We start from the raw sequence: 21,254 nt of genomic DNA, 5'->3' as shown, positions 1-21,254 counted from the left end.
ATGAGGAAATATTGAATGCAAATGTCAGCTTTCTGATTATTCCAGTGAATGGTGTGAGAGTTGTGAATGCTGTAGGTGCCAAGAGCAAACCTATTAAAGAGCAAATGTTCGTTACCTTCGAAGGAGAGGGATACAAATATGAACCAACAGCAACATTTGTAGTAGTGCAAGGTTCGAACATCAGTTATTTTGGGCATAGATTCGCTGAAAGAAGTGAAGGTGCTAGAAGATTTTGATGAGGACACAGTTGATACAAAAGGGAGATATATGAAGTAGTTTAAGACCTAAAGGCTGAAAACTGTCATTTATTATCACACATGATTTCCTATTTGTATAAGTATATATTTCTGCTGTAAGTGATGATGAGGATGGTACAGTGAGAATAAATAGAGGATTACTCATGAAAAGCAACAAAATGATGATTTAGTGATAAGGTTAGCTGTTGAGGTTGGTAATTCAAACTTTTGTATTGAGTTTCAGACAAGTAGGATGCTGGAACACTATAAGGAATAATGTGTACCGATGTTTCAGATTTTGTACTATATATGTCAACATAACAAAGAGTATGCACTATTTTATTTGCAATATTAATGATAGTTCAAATACAGAAACATAATCTATGGTAGAATAAATACAAATTTATCCTGAAACTTATTTCTGGACAACCACATTAGTTAGAGAATTGTATCTGAAGGATTTAATAGAAACTAAAGCATTCTCAATTACTTGTATGTTTTGTTGTACTGAAATTATATTTTGCCAAATATACTTCATGTTAATACTTTGTTTAAAGATAAGAACAGAATAGCCATTAATTTGAAGTATTTTCTCTATACCTTTCATGTGTAGTGTTGGAGATGACATGAAATAATAATAATACTATGGACAACAAAAACTCTGCTAAAAGAACAGCACACCAAAGGGGTAACTGAAATAGGTTAGCTGAAATAGTTATGATAACATGGATGGCAAAAGCCCTGTTGAAAATATAGCACCAAAGACATAGCTGAAACAATGTTAAATATGAGTTTTTTGTGCAGTGCTCTGGGAAAGGCAGCCAGTGATAATTATGTGATGATGATCCACACAAACTACTGAGAGGGGTACTTCTTCATCATTAATTGCAAAGCAAACTTGGCTCAAATATTTATTACGTTTTGCTAAAGGAAAATTTCTAGATCATTTAATGTAAAACAAATTTGTATAAACATTTAATATTTTTCACTAAGATATGTTAAATTTTTTATAATATGTTTGTGGTAGCAGTGCACTACCGGAGTCCAAGGAATTTAAGTAGGATGCTTTGTAATGTCATTTTTGTCCTTAAGTTTAATGTTTTTTACTCTTTTTTGTAATCTGTAACAAATTTGTCTGTTTTTTATTTCACCTACAGTAACAGAAATATTTTAGGGCAGGGATGCAAGGGGTCCATGATCCAAATGATTAACCCATTTTTGCCTCACGTAAGTCAATGGCAGGCAAATTCGATTGCTAAATGACACTAGCACTAAGTGAGTGAGTGTCAGAGGAGTTCGAATATGGAGCCTGTTGACTGCAAGTGGAGCCGTGAGATATGAGATATATGTCATACTGGCTGAGTAAGTCCTCACTGCAATGGCTTGACCCTCAGCACAGCATTATCGATTCGTGACAGATTATATTCGTGACAAGTGAGTTTAAAAAGGTTTACTGTGTGCCGAATATTCTGTGTTCGCACGAATCATGTCAGTCATACATTGGACTGCAGTGAGGATAGTGTTAAATACATTGTTATAGCATGCTACGCAATACTGAGAATACTGACCTGTGATGAGATTAACCATGATAAGAAGTGTGAGAAGAAAGTAGCGTCTGCCTGAAAATTGTGTTTCATAAGAATACATTAATCAAAAGAGTGTAAATCATCTTGGCATTGGTTATTGCAACACCCTTTGTCACTGTATAAAATTGTTGAGTAGCAGAATCCTGATAGGAAAGAACATCTGATTTAGCTCTCACCTATTAGGCCACAGTCACTTCAAAACTGCAGCTAGAAGCCACAATGTAGTACAAAACAGAACCCAGTCCACTGCTTTTCGCAGGTCGCGGAATCCACACATCCAAGCACAGTATGGCATGACATACTTTACCTAGATGAAAAAATCCATTACAGATTATACACATCTATGCTGAAACTGCATGTAGTACAAAACAGATCCTGGTGCCCTGCTTTTTGCAGGTTGTGGAATCCACTCCCCCAAGCACAGTACGGCACAACATATGAGGGTAATCCCAAAAGTAAGGTCTCCTATTTTTTTATAAGTACATAGACCTGTTTGTTTCTACAGTGGTTTACATCAGTTTATAGCTTGAACATTTAGCTATTTTTCGACATAATAGCCATTTCTGTCGATGCATTTTTGTAGACGCTGTGGCAGTTTTTGTATGCTCATATCATACCAGCATGCCACCATGCTGTTCAGAAAGTTATGAACCTCTTCTTTCACCTTGTCGTCGAAGCTGAATCGCTGGGACCACAATTAACGCTGACAGGTAATGTGAGACTCTGAAAAAACTCAAACGGGCAATTCAGAACCGGAGAAGAGGAATGTTGAGCAAGGGCGTACACATTCCCATGACAACGCTCGCCCACACATCGCTCGGCAAACCGTTGCTCTCCAGCAACAGTTTCAGTGGAACATAATCACCCACACACCCTATAGTTCTGACCTGGCGCCCAGTGACTATCACCTGTTCCCTTGGTTAAAAGAACATTTGGCCGCAAAGCGATTCAGCTCCGACAACGAGGTGAAAGAAGAGGTTCATAACTTTGTGAACAGCATGGCGGCGAGGCTGGTATGACATGGGTATACAAAAACTGCCACAGTGTCTACAAAAATGCATCGACAGAAATGGTGATTATGTCGATAAATAGCCAAATGTTCAAGATGTAAACTGATGTAAGCCATTGTAGAAATAAACAGGTCTATGTACTCATAAAAAAATACAAGACCCTACTTTTGGGGTTACCCTCGTACTTTACCATCGCAGCAGCCTCTCAGTTATATTACCTGAAGCCCTGACGTAATCTTATATCAACAAAACGAAAAATCAATTACAGATTATACACATCTATGCTGAGACATAAATCGCATCAAACCACAGAAACAAGAGTAACGGCAATAATCCTTACCTTGTAGCTATATCTTTTAGTTGTACAGCCCAAAAGCTAAAAATTATCTGCAAATCAGTAACAATGATGGAAAATAATGCGTAAGCAGTCTTAAAAAATGACAGTTTCTGCCTAAACAGAAACTCGGTGATCTGCACAGGAAAGAAGTAATTGTTGCATCGATTAAGCTCATATATATAGCATAATAAAAAGCAGGGTATTAGACACATATCACATAGGAGGTCTCGTTGGCACCTTTTCTCCATAAATATTCTTCTCACAGCATTTTCATTTATTATGACGGCCACTTTTTTTTCACCCTCTGATATGTTGTGAAATTAAAATCACAGTGAAAATCTGGCGAAGCTGTGAGCACATGTGATGCACAGTGTCCCTAGCATGCCCTTCTATTGCATCAAGACACACCTGAATGCACAATGAGCACGTAAAAATGCCTACAACGATAGTGTCTACTGCCAAGTGTGAAGAGCCTGTTGAGGGGTTTTGCCTGATTTCATGCAACCCACATAACGCACCAGTCATGCATTTCTTTCTTCACGACAGTCCTTGGCCGCACACTGCAGGTGCAACGAAGACGATCCTGCAGCACTTCCGATGGGAAGTGTTTGATCACCCATACATCCCAGACTTGGGTTAGAGTGATTTTAATCTCTTCGCTCACATGAACTGCTGGCACAGACAACGAAATGCAGGCCAGCATGGGGAATATGCGGAAATCACAGGCCTGCCTCCTATGGTGAGAGGATTAGAAAGTTGGAACTACGCTACGACAAATATCTAAGTCTGAGTGGTGACTGTGTAGAGAAGCAGCTGGAAGGTGTAGTTAAATGATAAAAATAAACCATCTTTGATTTTCACTGTGGTTTCCATTTCGTGACCGATCAGAGGTTAAAAAAATAACACTCGTATTTTTAATGAAGAAGCTGTAACTGAAACTGAGAACAATTATTTATTCATGTTGTATAGGTTAACGAGAGGTAATGTAAACACAGATAGGCTCCGCGTCTCCACGTCAGGCGGCAACCTGGTGACGCTGGCGGGTGGCGCGCAGCGGCGTGAAGCCCAACTCCTCTGTCGGGATGCCGTACTTGCGCAGCTTACCCTCGTACGTCTCCAGCAGGTCGTCATGTGCCTTGCACACCCGCGACAGCTCGTACTGCAGGTCTTGGATCTTAGCGTTCTTCCGCTTCAGCAGCTCCTGCACAAAGACACCATTACATAAAAAGTGCGATGGCACAATTACTGCTCACTCGTCAACAACTGTATCAGAACTAGCTCGTATGTTGGACAGACAGTGCTCTGTCCCTATGGCAAATGAAAGAGTTGAGAGTGGCGCCTGACTAGGATGCCGCCAGAACTTGTACTGGCCATACATGAGTGCAAATGTGCAAGGTGCGGAATGACGGATGCGTAGAACTGAGATGACAACGAAACAGCGATCTATCGGAAATATAGATTTTTCTTGATTTAACACTGAGCATTCATAATTATATTTATTAAACACTATTTTTGGTATTGGTTATTGGTTCTCACATTTTCTTACACATCTTAGACAAATTAATTTAACAAAACGAAGATTACTATTACACTGACGTAAGGTAGTGTTAAGTTCTTATCTTCTCTACTCGGTCCATCGTCAGTTATTTTACTGCCCAAATACCGAAGCTCGTGTGCTACAATTAGTGTCTCATCCAATAATTTAATACCTGATTTAATTCGACCAAATTACATTATCAGTACCCTTGTTTTACTTTTATACTTCTCAAGATATCATCCATCCCATTTAAGTAAACTTCCAAGTCATCTGCAGTCTCTGCTAGAATTACAATATCATTAACAAAAACCAATGTATTTATTTCTTCTCTTTGAGCTTTAGCACCCTTCCCAATTTTCTTCCTGCTTGCCTTTACTACTTACTCAATGTACGGATTGTATAACATTGGGTACAGGCAACAACCCTGCCTCATTCTCTTATCAAATACTGCTTCCCTTTCAAGTCTCTCAGCTGTTATAACTGCACTCCAATTCTGTAAAAGTTGTAAATAACGTTTCACTCCCTGTACTTTATCCCAGCTAGCTTTAGAATTTCAAGGAGTGTATTCTAATCAACATCATCAAAAGCTCTCTCTAAGTCGACAAAAGTTGTTTAAACGTGTATTTGCCTTCCTTCAACCCATCTTCTAAGATAAGTCATAGTCAGTATTTCCTTGTGTTCCTACATTTTTCTGGGATCCAAAATGGTCTTCCCCAAGTTGGCTTTTAATCAGATTTCCATTCTTCTGTAAATAATTCGTCACAGTGTTTTGAACGATGATTTATTAAACTGACAATTCACTACTATCCACTCCTGTCAGCATGTGTACTCTTTGAAATTCGAATTATTACATTCCTACTGAAGTCTGAGGGTGTGTCGTCTGTTCATATATCCTGCTCGCCAGGTAGAATAGTTTTATCATGGCACACTCTCCAGGGGACCTCAGTAATTCTGATGACCTGTCATCCACTGCAGGCGCCTTGTTTGGACTTAATCTGGTGGTGGGTAACAAACACGCTACAACAAACAGGGCAGGAGCTGAGAATTGTAGTCGGCTGCAAATTGCGGCTCGTTAACGCACAATCCTGATAATCAGCACTGCGTCACAGAAATGAGTGCGGCTTAGATAATTGTTCGCAGAGCTCGATCAAAACTATATTGGGCGTCGAAATATTGCACTGAGCAATTTACGAGCTTCCCAGCACAGCTGTCCCAATAGGCAAACAAATTCATGTTCCCGTACTTTGCACTTATGCTGCAGTGGTACCCACCTGTGGGGATCTCACAGTAGGTTGAAGGTGGATATGGACACGCCTGTGTACGTTACCCACGAGTAGGTACTGAACAAATGGTGCATTATTCTGTCGTGTTTTACGTCGAGAAATGTGTAGTGCTGCGATCCGACATCGAGTTATGCCAAAAACATCGCAGACTTAAATGTAAACCAGACACAAATCCTCTAAGTAAAAACTACACTTTAATGTCTTTTGCTACCCGGAGTTTTTAGATCTAGAAGTAAAGAAAATAATAAGTATGTTTTATTCCACACGATAGTTTAAATATATAAAATGAAATGCTCACGGGAAAATACGCATTTTTAATAGTTAAAATGACGGATTTCAAACACCTCTAATAATTGCAAAGCAAACAGGCACACTGTGGCTACACAAATGAAGAATTTAATCTCCTTTAAGCCTGCGACACAAATAATTAATAACATAATTACTGATGGATTCTTTAAGACCCGCAGCACTGAGACGCGATGGTGTCTCGTCTATAGAGCAATATTTTCGAGTGCCGTGTCAACTCAAACTGCCATTTCTCGAGTGCCTATTCAGCCTCGGAAAAATTTGCAAATTCTCGGCTGCCTCCAAATAACAATACGAAAAGCAATTCATTCATAGTTTTATAAGTTCATCACTTTTCTTATCATATACATGATGATAAGTCTCTTAATTTAAGATTTCCCCTCTCTCCATGTAATTTTTATGAAAGAACATTAATAATAATGTTCTTACATAAATTATTATTAATAAATTCCATGACCACATGCACCACAGTATACAGGGTGAAGAACAACAACCTGATAATAATGTCAGAGTAGGGTTGGGGACTTAAAATCATAATCAATCGGCGATGAATGTGCGAAAGTTTGTCCATTAAAATAATTTTTCCCAACTAATACCTATAATAATAAAGAACGAAGCTACTACTTAAAGCAGCAGAAAATAACAATTTCAATTGAACTGCCAAAGCAAACAGGTTACGTTAGTTGCGACTTTTTGAGATGTTTGCTGGGTTAAGCATGATTATTAAATCAAGTACGCGGAAACAACGGCAGTGGGGCACAACGACAACAGCACAACACAGCTGCACTATCTTGTTAATCGGAGATAACAGCACTGCTAGACACACCCAGACATGTTCGCTTACCGAACAGACTTCAGTGCGCTCGGCGCTTTTTGGCTGCCATTTTACGAAAGTAGCTCCACAACAGATCATTTCAGACCTACGTTGATCGGGTAAATTTTACTCGACTAGACGTCCTGCTCTGATTTTATTAACGGATAGTTTTTCTCCATGCTGTACTGAGCCCTCCTCTCACGACACCTTGAAACCCCAGTTACTTTTTCCTTTCTTGTCGATCACCTTCATGTCTTAGGTGACAAATGGTTCAAATGGCTCTGAGAACTATGGGACTTAACATCTGAGGCCATCAGTTCCCTAGAACTTAGAACTTCTTAAACCTAACTAACCTAAGGCCATCGCACATATTCATGCCCGAGGCAGGATTCGAACCTATGACCGTAGCAGTCGCGCGGTTCCGGACTGAAGTGCCTAGTACCGCGGTCGGCTCTGAGGTGACAGGTGATTCCAAATGTCTCTTCCCATTCTAGCTCTCCCTCTTAGCCCATACGAAACTGCTTCTCCAGCTAAATTTATTGTGCAAAACGTCAAAAAAGGAATCCTGAACGAAGACGGAAAACCAGAAATATATCTTCCATATTATTTCTTTCCTTTTTACTGTCAGACTAGACTGTATTCAAGATAATTTGACAGTTACACGCTGGTGTCAAATTAGCAGCCATATGCGAAACTTTTTGGTTCGTGAAGACAACACGAGGGGCACTTGTTGTAAATGTAGATATGCAGCTCGAAGAGGAACTGACAAAAAAAATGAATATTGTTGTTCAATGTCATAAATAGCACATGTTTGTGTAATCTTAGGTAATAACAATTATAGGCAATTAAACTGTATCGTCAAGATGTGGTTCATTCACTTCCTCACCACATTACTTGTCAGACACACAATACAACCAAAAATAACTGTCGTCTTGGATAACAGCTAACAAGAATCAAAATTAAACTCATAAATGTATATCACCAAAACCATAGTCTTCTGACAAAGTAATCATAATGAAACAGTTCCCCTCCAGCCTGAAAACTGACTCCCATGAAGTGCACACGCATTGGACCACCTACATCCTTTTCTGAACAAATGCAAATTTACAGTACATCCTTTGGTGCATTTCAGTGGGCTCTGCTTTTTCTGTCTTGTACACAACATTTGTCAAATGGCCCAATCAAAGTTTAGGTTTGCATACTGTGGGAGCAATGCCATAGGTTCAACACCACGAATCCAGTTACTGGCCAAAGTAATCCTAGTTTGGTGTGTCACTTGTTTTGTGTCTGCACATATACTCACACACATTTGTGTGAATTGTCGTCATTGGGAGATATCAAGGACAGTCCAAATCGACCACCACGACAGATACACAAATACATCATCAAAGACAATTCAGCATACATAAAACTCAACGAAACGGACAACTGCAGTAAATGTCTGGCCGTAGCTATCTCACACAACATGGCTTCGGCATACAGCGGTATCAGCGGTTGTGGGGCAAAACGCTGTCTACTCGAATCGACTCCAATATACCTGTAGTTACTCCGGCGGTTAGTGTGTTCATTTTCTCGTCGCTGGCCGCAGAAGATAGGAAACTTTTAACAGTCAACTGGACGTTTTCCAACTCTTCCGGTAATCTGAAATAGTCTGCGCCAGATAGCTGGGATCGTAAAAATTAGGTCTAGTTCATTTGTTACCAATAATGTCGCGCCCGGTATTCATTGAAAATTCTACTTGATGGTTTCGTTCCGCTGTGAAATAGGAGTTTACAGTCAACCAGATATGAGCATTACGTCTATTGAAAACGCAGTCGCGTTTGACAGTCGCTTCATTAGTGAATAACCAGGAATGAGTAATTATTAATGCATAACTATCGTATCCACCTGCCAGAGACAATGCGCTGTTGACAGTCCAGAGATACAGATTTTTAAACAAGCTGAGCGTGACACGGATGGTACCGAGTACCCTCAAGAGTAAGCCGAACAAAAAACTTCGACTTCACTACAGTATTTTGTATGTTTTCAGTACTCGTCTGTGGATCTTCATCTGCCAAACGTAGCACATCCCTTCTTTCCTCACATTAAGTCTGTCAAGCATCCCTCCGTTATGTAGTATCACGGATCCCGTCTCTCTGAAGCATCTCTCGACAGGAAAAAACGTGTATTTGCTTTCAGGAACCTCCTACTTAGGAACCTTTCTGTCGAGACGACGCGCTGCTTCGTCATTGCATTCTGCCAGATCGCCCATGAGGTCTATGTTTATGCACTCCTAGTTTCATAATTCTTGCATAATGAGCTTGCTTGATGATTCTTAGCAAAGATTATTATGCTCGCCACACCATATTTCTACAGAATAGCACGGGCGAAGCTCACATACAGCGAAAAGTATGCGACGTTCTCTCGATGTTGTTGATCAAGCCCGGAGCACGTACCCAGTTCCCTAAACAACAATCTTTGCTTGGTTAACGACGGCAACTTTTCGTGTTTTTGCGACCAGTGAGATCTGTTTAGGCAAAGTAGCACCATGAAATCTTTATCATGTGATCATTTTACGTATGCATAAGTTGCTTTCATACTCTTTCGACTTTATGTTTCTGTGTTGTAGAAAAGGAGTTAGGCTTGAAGCTCCGTAAATATTGGTAGCATGAAAAAGGTACACAAGATAACTAGCTTTCAGACTCATTTCAGCATTATCTGTGAGTCCTTAGATGTTCTGTGAAAGTACAAAAGTCACGCAGTGATAAGGAATAACGCCACAAAAAAACGCATTTCGAGATGACTTGTAGTAGAGGATCTGCCATGTAATGCATCAATTCAAGAAACAGAGGTCATAAGAAGACTAGAGCGTATGTGTAGCGTTGAGAGAGGTAGAGCCCATGCAGGATACGATGGCCAACGCGCAGTGACCAATTTTCGTCCAAAGCAATGGGCAAGTTCATTCGTTTGTTCGGAAGAGGAGGCCGACAGTGTCAAACCTTTCGGAAAGTCGGCAATGACAGATTCGAGGAGCATGACCTGCAATCTTTCCCAAACGATTTTACACAAAGTATTCGGTAAATAGCTTATACTTTGTTGTTGTGGTCTTTAGTCCTGAGACTGGTTTGATGCAGCTCTCCATGCTACTCTATCCTGTGCAAGCTTCTTCATCTCCCAGTACCTACTGCAACCTACATCCTTCTGAATCTGCTTAGTGTATTCATCTCTTGGTCTCCCCCTACGATTTTTATCCTCCACGCTGCCCTCCAATACTAAATTGGTGATCCCTTGATGCCTCAGAACATGTCCTACCAACCGATCCCTTCTTCTGGTCAAGTTGTGCCACAAACTCCTCTTCTCCCCAATCCTATTCAGTACCTCCTCATTAGTTATGTGATCTACCCATCTAATCTTCAGCATTCTTCTGCAGCACCACATTTCGAAAGCTTCTATTCTCTTCTTGTCCAAACTATTTACCGTCCATGTTTCACTTCCATACATGGCTACACTCCATACAAATACTTTCAGAAATGACTTCCTGACACTTAAATCTATACTCGATGTTAACAAATTTCTCTTCTTCAGAAACGCTTTCCTTGCCATTGCCAGTCTAAATTTTATATCCTCTCTACTTCGACTATCATCAGTTATTTTGCTCCCCAAATAGCAAAACTCCTTTACTACTTTAAGTGTCTCATTTCCTAATCTAATACCCTCAACATCACCCGACTTAATTCGACTACATTCCATTATCCTCGTTTAGCTTTTGTTGATGTTCATCTCATATCCTCCCTTCAAGACACCATCCATTCCGTTCAACTGCTCTTCCAAGTCCTTTGCTGTCTCTGACAGAATTACAATGTCATCGGCGAACCTCAAAGTTTTTATTTCTTCTCCATGGATTTAAATACCTACTCCGAATTTTTCTTTTGTTTCCTTTACTGCTTGCTCAATCTACAGATTGAATAACATCGGGGAGAGGCTACAACCCTGTCTTACTCCCTTCCCAACCACTGCTTCCCTTTCATGTCCCTCGACTCTTATAACTGCCATCTGGTTTCTGTACAAATTGTAAATAGCCTTTCGCTCTCTGTACTTTATCCCTGCCACCTTTAGAATTTGAAAGAGAGTATTCCAGTTAACATTGTCAAAAGCTTTCTCTAAGTCTACAAACGCTAGAAACGTAGGTTTGCCTTTCCTTAATCTTTCTTCTAAGATAAGTCGTAAGGTCAGTATTGCCTCACGTGTTCCAGTATTTCTACGGAATCCAAACTGATCTTCCCCGAGGTCGGCTTCTACTAGTTTTTCCATTCGTCTGTAAAGAATTCGTGTTAGTATTTTGCAGCTGTGGCTTATTAAACTGATTGTTCGGTAATTCTCACATCTGTCAACACCTGCTTTCTTTGGGATTGGAATTATTTTATTCTTCTTGAAGTCTGAGGGTATTTCGCCTGTTTCATACATCTTGCTCACCAGATGGTAGAGTTTTGCAGGACTGGCTCTCCCAAGGCCGTCAGTAGTTCCAATGGAATGTTGTCTACTCCGGGGGCCTTGTTTCGACTCAGGTCTTTCAGTGCTCTGTCAAACTCTTCACGCAGTATCGCATCTCCCATTTCATCTTCATCTACATCCTCTTCCATTTCCATAATATTGTCCTCAAGTACATCGCCCTTGTATAGACCCTCTATATACTCCTTCCACCTTTCTGCTTTCCCTTCTTTGCTTAGAACTGGGTTTCCATCTGAGCTCTTGATGTTCATACAAGTGGTTCTCTTATCTCCAAAGGTCTCTTTAATTTTCGTGTAGGCAGTATCTATCTTACCCCTAGTGAGATAAGCCTCTACATCCTTACATTTGTCCTCTAGCCATCCCTGCTTAGCCATTTTGCACTTCCTGTCGATCTCATTTTTGAGACGTTTGTATTCCTTCTTGCCTGCTTCATTTACTGCATTTTTATATTTTCTCCTTTCATCAATTAAATTCAATGTTTCTTCTGTTACCCAAGGATTTCTACTAGCCCTCGTCTTTTTACCTACTTGATCCTCTGCTGCCTTCACTACTTCATCCCTCAAAGCCACCCATTCTTCTTCTACTGTATTTCTTTCCCCCATTCCTGTCAATTGTTCCTTATGCTCTCCCTGAAACTCTGTACAACCTCTGGTTCTTTCAGTTTATCCAGGTCCCATCTCCTTAAATTCCCACCTTTTTGCAGTTTCTTCAGTTTTAATCTACAGGCCATAACCAATAGATTGTGGCCAGAGTCCGCATCTGCCCCTGGAAATGTCTTACAATTTAAAACCTGGTTCCTAAATCTCTGTCTTACCATTATATAATCTATCTGATACCTTTTAGTATCTCCAGTGTTCTTCCATGTATACAACCTTCTATCATGATTCTTAAACCAAGTATTAGCTATGATTAAGTTGTGCTCTGTGCAAAATTCTACCAGGCGGCTTCCTCTTTCATTTCTTAGCCCCAATCCATATTCACCTACTACGTTTCCTTCTCTCCCTTTTCCTACACTCGAATTCCAGTCACCCATGACTATTAAATTTTCGTCTCCCTTCACAATCTGAATAATTTCTTTATTTCATCATACATTTCTTCAATTTCTTCGTCATCTGCTGGCATATAAACTTGTACTACTGTAGTAGGCGTGGGCTTCGTATCTATCTTGGCCACAATAATGCGTTCACTACGCTGTTTGTAGTAGCTTACCCGCGTTCCTATTTTCCTATTCATTATTAAACCTACTCCTGCATTACCCCTATTTGACGTTGTGTTTATAACCCTGTAGTCACCTGACCAGAAGTCTTGTTCCTCCTGCCACCGAACTTCACTAACTCCCACTATATCTACCTTTAACCTATCCATTTCCCTTTTCAAATTTTCTAGCCTACCTGCCCTATTAAGGGACATGACATTCCACACTCCGATCCGTAGAACGCCAGTTTTCTTTCACCTGATAACGACATCCTCTTGAGTAGTCCCCGCCCGGAGATCCGAATGGGGGACTATTTTACCTCCGGAATATTTTACCCAAGAGGACGCCATCATCATTTAATCATACAGTAAAGCTGCATGCCCTCGGGAAAAATTACGGCCGTAGTTTCCCCTTGCTTTCAGCCGTTCGCAGTACCAGCACAGCAAGGCCGTTTTGGTTATTGTTACAAGGCCAGATCAGTCAATCATCCAGACTGTTGCCCTTGCAACTACTGAAAAGGCTGCTGCCCCTCTTCAGGAACCACACGTTTGTCTGGCCTCTCAACAGATACCCCTCCGTTGTGGTTGTACCTACGGTACAGCTATCTGTATCGCTGAGGCACGCAAGCCTCCCCACCAATGGCAAGGTCCATGGTTCATGGAGGGGGGGGGGGGGGGAGAGAGCTTATACTTTACTTATAGCTTTATATGCCAGGTTATGGCATGCTCATCATTTCGTTAATGGTCATAGTTATTGTGATATTTAGGGGGAAGTAAGATACTACGCGAAGTTCGAAAAGAGATACTCAATCGAACTGGAGAGAAAACAAATTTATGGTACAACTTAACTAAAAGAAGGGATCGGTCGGCAGTGCACATCTTGTAGCATCAATGAATCGTCTCTTAGGTAATGAAGGGAAAAGTATATGGGTGAGAGGGAAGTGGTGGAGGTGGGAGTGGGAGGAACTCGTAGTGAGAGACAAAAGTTTTTTTTTATTTTTTTATTTTTTTATTATTTTTTTATACTACAGTAAACAGGTTCCAATGTATTTAGGTTGTAATAGGTAAGCGGGGATAAAGAAGCATGATCAAATCGATCTTCTGACTTGATAACAAACCACAATAATGAAAACCTCATTCTGTAGCAGAGTGGGCGTTGGAACAGCTTGCTGGACTGCTTTACTCGGAAATGTTTTACCCCTTTAAATACATTTTCAATCTGCTATTGCCTCTCTCCCATTTTTCGAAATATTGGTAGAGCACCCGTTCCGATATGGACCACAGTTCAAATGTTTGATGATGGATATGTAACGTCAGCTCACCTCGAATTTCTTGTTGATGGCGCCGACAGTGGTAGGATCCAGATTTGCAGCTGACAGAATCTCGCCTAACTCAGCTTCCTTCTGCTCCAGCATGCCAGTAATCGCCGACAATTTCTTCTCCAGTAAAACATTCTTTAAGCCAGTTTTCTGTTGCAGTTCCATTATCGCAGTGACGAAGCGATGGTGTATTTCATCTCTTTCATGTTGCAGCTGTCGTAAAAACAATAAGCAAAAATGGTTAAATGTTGGGCAATATACTGAATATTTTATAATGTATTGCAATGAGATATAATGTATGTTGGTTTGTTTACTGGTTCAAATGGCTCTGAGCACTATGGGACTTAACATCTCAGGTCATTAGTCCCCTAGAACTTAGAACTACTTAAACCTAACTAACCTAAGGACATCACACACATCCATGCCCGAGGCAGGATTCGAACCTGTGACCGTATTGTTTACTGGTGTAACTGTCAAAAATGGAAGGTAAAGCAGTAAAAATCCAATACTGATCAGTTTTCGAGAAAACATTTAAATTTCGAGGTGCACAAAAATGAGGAAAACAATGCCAAGGAAATTATTGTTGCTACTTACTAGTATTTGAAAAGAATTCAACACAGTACCTTCAGCTCACAGATGTATTCACAGCGTCCATTACAGTTTCAGTCTACAGAGGGCAGCACAGTCTACAGTTTTGAATACAACACCAACAGATGGCATAAGTGTCTCTTATTCCCCAACATCCTCCCTACCCTGGTCTATCTCGAGAGGGATGAGGAGCTGCACTGGTCGACAGATCTTTGTGCCATCCGGCTGCCAGAGAATGATGATCTTATTTTGTCATCTTTTCAGCTGGGCCGCACCTCTTCCACCACTGCTTTCTTCCACAAGAACAATGGTTTCATGTCCTTCTCGAACTCTCATTGTTCTTCTTGAGGGATATTTTTCCACCTTATGGTAGCGTCCTAGCAGGAGGAGGTATTCATTTTGCCACCTGCACCAAATGTCCTCGTTGACCTTTTGTCTTAGTCAGAACTGCATGGCAAAATCCATTGTAGCTGCTGGTTCTGGTGCACATGGAATGGTTACTAGTTTTCCACCATTTAGAAAGTGGGTTGGTGCCAATGGTGTATCACTCGCTCCTTGCGTGAAGGGTCTTGAGTTTATTTCTGCTTCTAGTCCTACAAAAATGATGTTCTAGCTCTCTTCACCAACTTGAGAGCGATCAAGCACCTCCCTCCAGCAACGTGTGATGGAGCTTATCATGCATTCCCACCAACCTCCCCAACAAGCTGCCTGTGGTGGTATGTACTTCCAGGTGAGTCCATTGTGGGCACAGTAATACCATATGTCAGTAAGCTGGACATTTTGAAGAGCTCAGACAGTTCAGTGTTGGTTGCATGGAATATTGTAGCATTGTCTGAGTAAACAGTGCGTGACAGGCTTCTACGTCCTGCAAAGCATTGCATGGCCATTATGAATGTATCGGTGAGCATATCGGTGACAATATCAATGTGAATTGCATACGTTGTGGGGTATATGAACAAGACCATGTACGACTTCTTGAGGTGATGACCAATTTTAACATATAATCATCCAGAAAAATTAATTCCAGTTACTTCAAATGGTCTTGCAGGTTGAACTCCGCTTAGTGGCTATGGAGCCTCCATTCCTTCCTATCGATGACTGGGGATTGTCTAGCACATGGCAGGCAAAAGTGGAGAACTCTCTGAACAGATTGTTGTCCTCAAAAAATCTAAAATGCTTCGCATAGTTCTTGTAGTATGATGCATACTCTGAGATGGTGCAGCCTTACAAGCATGTGTACATTGAGAAGTTCCGTGAACTGATGACTTCTGTCCAGAATAATTGGATGTTTCTTTGAATTGGATATTGCAGTGCATTGTAATGTGCCACTGAGCCAAATCGCATCATCCAACAGAAAAGGATTGTATCGAGCTATCCCTGATGCTCCGGGTTCTCCCTTACACAATGCTGAGAGTTTGGTAGTGAATAGCTCCTCTTGAACTCTGATCCAATATGTTCAGGCATTGTGTAATTCCAGAGCTCTCAAACTATCAGTGTTTCTAATCTTGTACTTTGTACTCTCAATAAACTAAAATACAAGGGTAGTTATGTGAAGTATTCGCCAGTAGGGACTATATTTTGAAATGTTGACAGTGGTTTGGTAATGGCAACCACAGTGACATTTGTCCAGATTTTGGCTTCTGGCATTAATTTAGGTGGGGCCAGATGTTCAGTGACCATGACTGCCTGTCTTCTGAAAACCATGGTGGACCAAATGTCAAGTGCTAGTAGCATGTCTGCCTCCAGCCCCCATGTGAGATGATCTGCAGGATTTTGACCACCAGGACGATGCCTCCATTGGCTGGGTGCAGTGTAAGCCAGTATTTCTCTTATCCAAACGCAAATGAAGGTTTTCCATTTGTTTTGATGATTTCATATCCACTCCAAGGTGACTTATTGCCATCAGATCCTGTTTCCTGGCAAAAGTAGCAAAGGCATCATATGCCAACCAATGTGGCAAGCAATTCCAACCCAGATAAGATTACTTTCTTGATTGGTACCAAGATATTCTTGCTGCAAACAGTATGTGCTGTGTAACCAACTTCAGTGGCTGTCCATACGTACAGAACAGCAGCAGTGACTCTTTCTGATGCATCACAGAACACATGCACTTCTGCAGAATCACTTTTGTCTGTCACACCTGTCCATCTGACAATGTGCTACAATGACAAGTGATGAAGCTTTGAGACCCAAGGTGCCAACTACATGCAATATCCGAGGGCAAAACGTCCTGCTCTGCAAGACATCTTAGCCACATGTCTCGGTAGATGAGTTTAGCAATGACCCCAAAGGGTGTTAACAGACCAAAAGGGTCACAGAATTCAGCAGCTGCTCGAAGAACATTTCTCTTGGTTGTCGGTTTGTCTTTCATATCTCCTCCTATCCTCTGGTAGTCAGCGGAATGGAGTCATTTTCTGTATTCGAATTGATTCCCAAAATTTGTGTTGTGGGCTTGGTTCCAAGACTCTTGGCATGCCGTATTGCCTTCAAGTCCTTCAAATTAGTTGTCCATTTGGAAAGTGGATGACTTATTTACTGGAAGAGTATTATTAGTTCGTGGTAAATAGTTGCTGTGTCCTCACTATCGCACTAATTACTGAACTGTCCATGAAAATGTAATTGTCAATTAGTGCTGACACTCATGGATATTTGTCACTATTTAGTGGTGCTAGCTTCCTTACAGCAGCTGACAAAAGGCATGGCTTTGGTGCAAGTCCAAATGGTAAATATTTGAAATGATATGTTATCTCATTGTCTGTCATAGTGTAGACACCATTCTCAGTTTGTTCAACAAGATACCAAAAGCACCCAGTGAGATCTCTGTCTTGTTCATTCAAGACCTATTGTAAAACTGCTTGGTCCACATCACAGACTATCCCCATCGGAAATTTGCACAATTTTAACAAGGTGGCAAGTAAATATGGCAGTAAATTTGATCCTGTTTTGAGATCATCATTCAAAGATGGAGAGTCTGGTTCATGTGATAATACACCGAACACAATCCCGTATTTGATGCTTCCACTGCTGCATTTTCTTCACAATGTGGTGTGGCAGGTAAAAAAGGCATACAACTGTGTATTCCTCAGATGCAACTTCTGCCTGACGCCTCCTACTGTAATTTGACATGGTCTCGTGATAAATGAGTTTCAGTTCTTCATTCCCTCGCAACTTATTTTGTAAGGAACACAGACATGCTTCAGCAGTAGTGTGGTTGCTAGAGGAAAATACATCCTCCTTTTGAGGCAGGCATACAATACTGCAGCCATCCTCCATGTGGTATGACTGTCAGAACTCTTGTCAGACAGGGTGGTGTATGGATGCCAGTGCTCACTCTTGATGCTCTGTTGTTCCAATTATCTCCTGTCCCAAAAACGGTTTACTGTCTCATCAGATATCTCAATGCAGCTACACTGAATGAAGTTAACAGTTCCCTTGTTCACTGCAGTACCAGTTCTGTTTCCACTAAGAACAGAACCGAAGGTTATGGGAAGGAGAACCAATGTCTGAGATACCTTATTTGGTTAACCCAGGGTCACAATTTTCCAGTAATAATCTGCCCCAGTGAGGACTTCAGTAGGTAGATATTCAGTGTCCCCTCTTGAATTGGCCAGTTGCGTACCCTCCATCAAGACCATGTCTACTGCATCTTCTGGTACTGTCGGCAGATGTGAGAACTGTTGCTGCTTTCAAAAGCTTCAACTGATACATGGGCGTTGACAGAATATCCCATCATATCGAAATTAACCTTCCTCCTTGACAGGGATGATTTTCAGGATGGCTCAAATGTCATTATCTCCAGAGTTCTGCAGATGACGAAAAGTTGGGGAGATTCTATAAGTGAATGATGTATAAAACTTGACTGACTCCCTTTGTCTAAGATGGCATGTGTCAATTTGTTCATAGTGCCTGGTTCTTTGGTACTGACAAGAGCAGTTTGTAAGTATGAGAAACTGGAGGTCATCGCTTCAATCTTGTTCTCGTCATGAGGTTGCTATTTGCAGATAGAAATGTGGTGCTCACCCTTACATTTTGCACAGGATGCATTTATCTGTTTAAAGTACTGAGATTAGTTGTGGCCACGTCTAAGGCAAAAGAAGCAATGGTTTTTTTCTTCAGACACATATTCTGCCTGTGGTGATGGCTCTCTCGACCTCATCGTTGAGAAACTCCATGGGTTGTGAGAGATTATCTTCTTCGATGTTTTGCCTTCGTGGCTAAGCCAGTTTCTGCAAAATTTCTTCCTAGAATGCATGTAGAAGTTTGGGGACAAGCACTCTCCCATGAGAATTCACATCCTCTCCTAGTGCTCTTCGTGCTTGAATCCGCTTATGGCACTAAGTATAGGTGGTGTTGAGAGTCTCTGGACTGCTGGAAATAGAAGAATTAAGATTCTCAAAGAAATCATTGTGGCTCTGTATAATCCTGTTCTCATCCCAATACTTGGATTTCAATATTTGCTTCGTCTGCTCATATGTGTCAGTTGTAACAGCAATCCCATCGACCAAATCCTTGGGATCCCCATATGAATATCCATAGAGGACTATGTGCTTGTTCACAGGCGACAACATTGAATTTTCACCTATGGAAGCTGTGAAGTGCTCCCAGAATCGTGTTCACCTGAGAAGGGATTCAGTACAACAGGAGGCAACTTGAGGTCCACATAGGCATGCTGGCAAGCTGCTGAGGGTGGCAAACGCATATCAGTTGCATTTCTGTGCCCTGAATGTGCTCCTCCTAAAGCACCTTCCACCATTTAGATGGTGCATTGCATTTGTCAGTATAGTTTTCACAAGCTTCTTTGTTGACCTCACATTCTGTGTCATCCAGCATATCCTGTATGCAGTCACTGAGTGTGACAGGCTCTTCTAATGTTTTCCGCAAGTGCTCTTGACAGTGTCTGACATCCACTGGTGGTGTAGAAAGATCGAACGCGTTTATTTAGCTTACAAAATGCGTGATGTTCGAACGTCCACTTCCGTCGCAGTTAGGGCAGACGTGCGTCTGTGTAAGTCACCCCATAATGGGATGTCCACTATCACTAAGAGATGGCATTGCTGTGCAATATTCACCGTTTGCAACCCTTAGAACTGCTCGTTCTTGCTAACAGATGGCACTGCAGCCTACCAATACTTTAGCAGTCCTCTTTGTAATGTGTAAATATTACGCCAAATGCACAATATAGCCCTACCACCATCAAGCACGCACCAAGTAACACGATATACAAACGGAAACAGTCAGTAATGTCATTGTGCTTGCAGCACTGCAATGCCGCGATTTATCTGCGTGTACTGAACGTGCCGGGAGTGATCGTATTTTGAGATTTAAGCCGCTCAAAATCATCTCTGCCGGCACTGAATCCTCTTGTACGTGTAGAAGCACTTAATCTCTTCATATATTCCCGGGTTTCAGCACCAAAGTATTGCTTCTTGCTTGTATTTAAAGGAATTCAGCACAGTAACTTCAGCTCACAGATTTATTCGCAGCGCCCATTACAGTTTCGGTCACAGTTATATGAGCATGCACCAGAGGTCAGCACAGCCTACAGTTCTGTATACATCAGCAACGTGTGGCATAAGAGTCTCTTTATCACCCAACAAGTATTAAGAGGATTACTGCTAAATCATCATGGAATTTTGAAGGATATGTCTACATCAAAGAACATATCAATGACTTCAAAGTTATTATAGACGAAGTCACCTACATGCGTAAATAGACCAGAATTTAGGCCACCTGGGAGAGGAGCGGCGCAGGGGAATAGGCCCTGTCTTTCTCTCGCACGTCTGGCTACCCATCTCCGCGTTCTTTGCTTCTGCCAAAGCAGAACTGACATATCGTCATAAGGGTCGTCAGTCCTTTCTGGTGTTGTAACAGCCATACTCAAACTCACTGATGAACCAGAATTAGTCTAATCACTCATTTTCTTTAGTCCAAAGATTGGTTTGATGCAGCTCTCCATGCTATTCTATCCTGTGCAAGCCGCTTCATCTCTAAATAATTACTGCAACCTACGTCCTTCTGATTCTGCTCACTGCATTCATTCTTAGTCTCCTTCTACGATTTTTACTGCACATGCCTCCCTTAATGTCACAGAATTTGTCCTACCAACCAATCCCTTCTTCTAGTCAGGTTGTGCCACTAATTTCTTTTCTCCCCAATTCTGTTTGGACCTCCTCATTAGTTACGTGATCTACCCATATAATCTGCAGCATTTGTCTGTAGCACCACATTTCAAAAGCCACTGTTCTGTTCTTGTCTAAACTGTCCATCCTCCATGTTTCACTTCCATAGGTGGCTACACTCCAAATACCTTCAGAAAATATTTCCTAATGCTTAAGCCTATATTCGATATTAACAAATTTCTCTTCTTCAGAAACAATTTTCTTCCCATTGACAGTCTAAGTTTTAAACCCTCTCTGCTTCAGCCATCATCAGTTATTTTCCTGCCCAAATATCAAAACTCATAAAATACTTTTACTGTCTCGATTCCTAATCTAATTTCTCCAGCATCATTTGATTTAATTTGACTACATTCCATTGTCCTTGTTTTGCTTTTGTT

At 41.2% G+C, this 21,254-nt stretch overlaps 1 protein-coding gene across 1 annotated transcript in view; it reads right to left on the bottom strand.

Moving 5' to 3' along the window:
• Nucleotides 1-4,135: 4,135 nt before the first annotated feature.
• Nucleotides 4,136-21,254, bottom strand: part of LOC126481149 (dynein regulatory complex subunit 4) — a 141,795-nt gene continuing 124,676 nt past the window's right edge. The window contains exons 10-11 of the mRNA XM_050104711.1: nt 14,114-14,323; nt 4,136-4,370 (exon numbers count right to left, since the gene is read on the bottom strand). Of these exons, the coding sequence (XP_049960668.1) occupies nt 4,185-4,370; nt 14,114-14,323 (396 nt within the window). The 3' untranslated portion in view covers nt 4,136-4,184. The remainder of the gene's footprint in view (nt 4,371-14,113; nt 14,324-21,254) is intronic.

This window comes from Schistocerca serialis, chromosome 5 (genome assembly GCF_023864345.2).
Source record: "Schistocerca serialis cubense isolate TAMUIC-IGC-003099 chromosome 5, iqSchSeri2.2, whole genome shotgun sequence".
In the NCBI taxonomy this organism is placed as follows: Eukaryota; Metazoa; Arthropoda; class Insecta; order Orthoptera; family Acrididae; genus Schistocerca; species Schistocerca serialis.
The sequence above is the reverse complement of the archived record's forward strand: the minus strand, read 5'-3'. Positions and strand labels throughout refer to the sequence as shown.